We start from the raw sequence: 6,284 nt of genomic DNA on the forward strand, positions 1-6,284 counted from the left end.
TAGAAACAAGACTCTGATAGGAGCTATCAGTTGCCATCTGAATTTCTGCTCCTCTTGCAACACTTTTTGCCTGAATATTTTAGGAAGGATCAAACTTCACATTTTTTTACCTTTTCCTTCGGAACATAGTAGTCCTGGCTTTCTGTCAACTTTATATCATTCGGTGTTCAATTCTTCTACAAAAATGATGATATGGACAATGATAGTGATTTCACTAAATTTCAGTTCTGTCATATTGAAAATTCTCTCTACAAACTATATTGGTAAATTACGTTTGTATGAACATGGAAGCAACATGTAAATTGACCAGTTTTGCTGTGTGTCGAACTGTTATGAAGTTTATATTTACCATGTCTCATCTTACTCTTCGAACTATCACAATCCACAATACTCTCTAGCATGTATGTTTTGCAATCTTCAATATAATAATACTTGCAAGATCATATATGATTTTACAAAGGACATGCTACCTTGGAGCTGGCTGTTCAGCAAGCCAAATACTGATGTAGTTAATAAAAAAACTTGGTGCTAGTACTCATTAAAGACACCTGCTAATCACTTCTCATTGCTTCTGGAGCAAGCCTTGATGGCATGTAGAACTGCTTGTTTGACCACGTGAGCATCCATGGCCTCTACTGTAATCTGGCAAAATTTTCAAATCTTAATATTGACGAACCAAGAAACAAGAAATGTGTGATCACTTCAATATAATAGGTCCAACTAAGCCACTGGATCTCTGTCATCACTGCATAGTGTGCTTTGTATTGCATTGCATCATGTGCATGGTTAAATTACATTGCATGTGCACAAATATCTATACTTTCTATTCCACGGTAATGAACTGATTGATGTCTTGTTTCTCAATTTTACACGTACAAGAAGCCTCACTTAGCATGAATATTTCTAGGAATAGTACTGCTTGGCTAAGGATATGTATGACAGAAAGATCACATCAAAAGATCAAGTGTTTGTTAAAACACTAAAGGAAATTTCCGTGCGACTTGACGTTTTCCAGTCTTAAGTTTGAGTTGAATTGAAAATAGTGTTTGTCTATATATTTATGCAAACCAATTTATCATTAAATTCAATACTTCTATATGGTTTGCTTGCAAGAACCACTTAGTTTTTGTCTTGCCAAGCCAACTAAATTCATGTGTGCATATGCAGGTAGTGAGTACTTGGGTAGGAACTTACATCTCCTCCCACCACTTCTAGATGAAAAGTGTCAGTACAGGCCGCTCTAGCTTGCACCACGCTGAGTCCCAGCTGATCAAAGGCTTCCAAAACGGAGACAAGCAATCCTGGATAGCTCTTCACCGAAGAGACATTTATCAGGAATCCTCTTTGCAGGGTTTCAACAGTCACCTGCAGGAAATTTTAAGAATCTACAGGTGTCAGGATCACCTCAGCAAGAATTAATGGACTAGGTATCAACATGGTAAAGCTAGGGAGAGTGGTCATATTTTACATCAGGTAATGCTTTGTCTCTGATACTGCTTTGCGTGCATGCAATTTCTTGATTCAGCTTATCAACTTTCTTCTTTAGCTCTTCAATGTATTTCGATGCGTCCCGCAATATGGAGGTCTTGTTCAGCTGCCAATGGAATGAATAGTTTAGCAAAGGGTACATTTAGACTGCACTTGATGTTCAATGCATCAAGTTCTTGAAAAAAGTAGTTCATTCCGATCCATTTGCAATTTTATTTTTATATGTCAAAGTAGTGAAAGTTAAATAATCTCACTCATTAGCCCTGTTGTCTTCAAGAGTTCCTTTTCTTTTACATGGAGATTTAATTGCATATAAGAATATATAAGGTATACTTTGGTTGTAGAGGTCAGAGAATCTTTGAAAAGAAGAAAAAAAAACAGCATAAGAGTTTCATGTGTTATTAATCAAAACAGCCGAACAATACAAAGTTCATCCAAACAAAGAGAATTTTGTAGAGAATATGATAAGTGATCATGACATTCTGTCCCTTTTGTTTGACAAAACAAAGTTAGAACTCGAAGGTTTAAGTGATCCGATGAGAATTCCCAGCTACAAATTCGTAGAACTAGAGTCACTCTTACTGTGAGAAAAGTATACATGAAGAGCTGATTAGTCGAAAGCAATGAGAGTGAAGCATATTTACTGCATGAGAGTGTGTGACCGCTCTGAGGAGTTGCAGCTTCTCATGCAAGGCGGCTCTCTTGTGCTCCCGAGAGACCATGACTCTCTCTCTCTCTGTTTGTGTTTCTATCTCTCTCTGCTATTGGGGAGGCTGGGCTGTTGGCTGCTTAAAAAGAGGGAGAGGAGACCTCTGAATCCCATATGATCTTGATCCACATAAGTTGCCTCAGTTTTCTCAAATCAAAACATTATTTTACTCATCTGTTAAATTACCCAAGTACTCCCTAGCCTTTGCTGCATAGAGCATATATACATGCAGTCGACGTTAGTGATCATAATCTTCTTGCACTTAGCATGCTCAATGTACTGCTACATGTTTTTATATATTGCATGCTCACCCTATAGAAATTTTTTTTGCACTTGCCAAGTACTAGTTTTTTTTCATGCGTACTATCAGGTAAGTGTTAATTAATTGTGCTGCTGGATCACCAGCTTAGCTATTTAGCAGCGCTTAAAGCAAGCATCCAAAGGGATAGTTTAGAGGCAAAAAAGAAAAACAAAGGCCATCTTATCTTGCCTTGGACTGAGGTCTCGGGGTTAGCTTTTTGTGCCTCATTACCCGCCATGCCCATAGGATTCCTATACCATGATTTGCATGCAACTTGGCGTGGCCATAGTCATTCAATCTTTTTCTATATGGGTGGGAAGCAAGCTCACCTGTTGGCGTAAATATCTTGATATATATATATATATATATATAGTCCGTTAATGGAATCTGGAGAAGTATCCACAGAATTGAGTATTTAATAGGATATGAAGAAGAAGTAATTAATGGGGTATTAAGCAAATGTGTAAGTTGTTTGCAGTTTGCAGGGCAGGGAATCTGCTCGTGATGGGGGGTGGATGGAAAGCAGCGAAGGCGTCAAAAGGAGGAGTTTGTTTGTGTGCGCGGGCGGTGGACGGAGGGCGAAGGCATGATGAGTCGAGAGGCTCTGGGAGCTTGTTTTTTTGAGAAGGAATGAGTTGTGCATGCCTCCAAATGACTCTCACGGGGCAATTCTTCTTTGGACGTCGCATTGTTTTCTTATTTGAATATCATTTTATTTTATTCAATTGATGGATGTCGTCATCGTCAAGGTGAACCAATTGAATCGATTGAATTAATTTGAGAATTTATATATATTTTAAAAAATATCAATTTTTTTGGGTTCAATTTCTATTTTAATTTTCAGAAATTAATTAAATTGAAATATCATTAATCCATTGATATATTTGAATCATATATAATTTGATTGATAAATTAGTTTGATTCGACTATCAATCAATTGATGATGTCATCAATTGATTAATGAAAAAAGTTGAATAATTTGGTAACCGAATGAATTAATTGATTTATTGATTTAATTTATTTGATTTTGATGGTATAGTTTGGTCGATTTGGTTTGTTATAAAAATTCAGTTCAATCCATTTCAATTTATTCGGTTAGATCATTTTAATTTTGAATTGATTGTTCACTCCTCGCCATCATCTGACTTGTTGCTCCCTGTTCTTTTTTTTTTTTTTTGAGTCTCGTTGCTAGACTAAAATGGGTTGTTCGAGTCTAGAACTGATAGATCCAGTGGATTGATGGAATGGTGGTCCTTGGCTAAGTTAGATTTATTTGATTGATCGATTGGTTGTTCAAGCTGATTAAGCTGGTTGAGCCATTAGACAAAGTGGATAGTAAGACCAAGAAGATTGAAATAAGTGGAAGCATTCAAATTGAAAACATGAAGCTAGCTGAGATGGTTAGGCTAAGTGGATTGCTAAGTTGACTAAATCAAATAAATTAAGTGAATTGAATAAATTGCACCTATTGTCCTCGAGACACGATGCAATTGTAAAGACACTTGGTGGATTTCTAGAGCATCAAGGGTCAATCCTAGATTGGAGCACACTTATGTTCTATTTGATGGAAAAGCATATAACGTAGCGTGAAATACGTATTGGGACCGAGGCGTTCGCTAGAGGGGGGTGAATAGCGTTTTTCGATCTTTCTTTGCGAGATTGTTAGCGGAAGTAAGATAATAATAATAAAACATAAAGATCAAACGCTAACCCGGTTATTTACTTGGTATCCACCTCAACGAGGTGACTAATCCAAGGATCCACACATAGCGAGCACCTTTCCACTATGAAACATCTCATTTTCAAAGAGCACTTTGAAGGCGGAGAAACCTTTACAAATCGATCTCTTCCTTGTACAAAATTGGTAGTGAAGTTTAGAGGAAGAGGAATTAGGTTTACAGTGATTGGAGTTCGTGCAAGAATATAGAAGAATGAATCGCTGCTTCTCCAATCGTCAAACTGCATTTTTATAAGTTTTTTCGGCATCAGTCGACTGCTCCAAGGGCCAGTCGACTGATGGGCTTCAACGGCTATTTAATTTGCATTTAATTCGCCAGCTGTCTCTTCAACGGTCATGTATCAGTCGACTGCCCACTCGACCAGTCGACTGATCAGTCGACTGCTCACTCGACTGATCTTTCTAGTCGACTGCTTTGATCTTTCTATTTGCTTTGGTGTGCTTCTGATCCATTTCCAGTCGACTGAAACTATAGTCCAGTCGACTGAAACTTCTGATCAGTTGACTGAATCACAATTCCAGTTGACTGACCAAGCTGAAACTCCCCTTTCAGTTTCTTCTTCAACTCTTAGCCTTGATACAAGCCTTCAAACGCCTTCCACAAGCCTCGTGCCCTTCCTTGCACTAGTTTGAGACGTTTCCCTCAACTTCGTCGTGCTAAGTCTTCCTTTGCCAAGAGGCCGCACCTCCGGGACTTCACCATTTGCCAAGAGGCCGCGCCTCCGGGAGTTCACCTTTACCAAGAGGCCGCGCCTCCGGGACTTCACTATTTGCCAAGAAGATGAAAGAATCAAGAGTTAATGTCTTCGACGTTGACCGCTCTTTATAAAATTTCGTACATCAGTCGACTGCTCCAAAGGCTAGTCGACTGATGGGCTTCAACAGCTCTTTAATCTGCATTTAATTACACAGTTGTTGCCCCAGGGTCACCTAGTAGTCAACTGCCTATGAGCAATCGACTGCTCCAGCCAACTGATCCACTCGACTGATTTTTCTGTGACTTCGGTGTGCTTCTGATCAACCACCAGTCGACTGGTCAATCTGATCAGTCGACTGGTTTGTCAGTCGACTGGTGAAGAACTGGTCAGTCGACTGATCAGAGCTGAAACTCCCCTTTCAGCTTCTTCTTCAGCCCTTAGCTTTGACGCAAGCCTTCAAACGTCTTCCACAAGCCTCGTGCCCTTCCTTGCACTCAGCTCTTGAGACGTTTCTCTCAGCCTTCGTCGTGCTAAGTCTTCCTTTGCCAAAGGCCTCTCCGTGCCTCCGGGACTTCATCCTTTGCCAAGAGGCCTCGCCTTCGAAACTTTACCTTGCCAAAGAGGTCGCGCCTCCGGGACTTTACCTTTGCGTGAAGAGGTCGCGCCTCCGGGACTTCACCTTTGCCAAAGAGGCCGCGCCTCCGGGACTTCACCATTTGCCAAGTCTTCCAACCTGGACTTTCTTGTGAACTCAATTCACACACGTTAGATCACCAATATTGTCTAACTTAAACTCATTTTAGCCAAACATTAAAATCTAATTCACTTGGGCAAGATTGCACCAACAATCTCCCCCTTTTGATGTTTGGCAAAAATTTGTTTAAGTTAGATCTTTAATACATCATTATAAAATAACAACAAATAATCATAGTGATAATAAATGAGTCATGAATCAATAAGCATGAAAATCATCATAAAAACATTAAAGTCTAACTTTAAACAACTCATTCTCCCCCTTTTTGACAACCATAAAAAGAATGCACATTTAGGAGGTAAACATAAATAAGAGGCTGCCAGACCCTTGGGTTGCTCAAGGAGTTTCGTTGCCAGAGCCGCTGCTGCATTGATATCAGAGTTGTTGCTAAAGAGGGGTCGGCCCGAGAGCTTGTGAAGCCGCCGGAGCCTGTACGTAGACAACCGTCGAAGCTATTGTAGCTACCGGCCAGAGGTTGCCATCAATCATTGTCATTAACCACCAATACATTCTCCCTTATTGGAAACCATTCCCAATTATCAGAGAAGTCGTGTGTAGGTTAAAGTAAGGGTTTGCCATCGAGAGCTTGTGAAGCG

General features: G+C 39.7%; 1 protein-coding gene across 3 annotated transcripts; it reads right to left on the reverse strand.

The window, feature by feature from the left end:
- Positions 1–555: 555 nt before the first annotated feature.
- On the reverse strand, positions 556–5,456 carry LOC141830066 (transcription factor bHLH61-like). 3 transcript variants are annotated; one of them, XM_074717546.1, is made up of 5 exons: positions 5,443–5,456; positions 2,133–2,214; positions 1,469–1,594; positions 1,195–1,365; positions 556–642 (listed from the first exon to the last, which is right to left on the reverse strand). In XM_074717546.1, exons 2-5 carry the CDS (start codon positions 2,208–2,210, stop codon positions 556–558), a joined length of 462 nt encoding a protein of 153 aa, XP_074573647.1. In that variant the 5' UTR covers positions 2,211–2,214; positions 5,443–5,456. The 3 variants fall into 3 exon arrangements, with proteins under 3 accessions (XP_074573647.1, XP_074573646.1, XP_074573645.1); XM_074717545.1 differs by lacking the exon at positions 5,443–5,456 and having other exon boundaries at positions 556–632; positions 1,191–1,365; positions 2,133–2,210; XM_074717544.1 differs by lacking the exon at positions 5,443–5,456 and having other exon boundaries at positions 556–635; positions 1,191–1,365; positions 2,133–2,210.
- Between the last annotated feature and the right edge of the window lie 828 nt (positions 5,457–6,284).

This window comes from Curcuma longa, chromosome 5, assembly GCF_044706935.1.
Source record: "Curcuma longa cultivar G26 ecotype Majalengka, Jawa Barat chromosome 5, ITB_CL_G26_1.1, whole genome shotgun sequence".
Taxonomy (NCBI): domain Eukaryota; kingdom Viridiplantae; phylum Streptophyta; class Magnoliopsida; order Zingiberales; family Zingiberaceae; genus Curcuma; species Curcuma longa.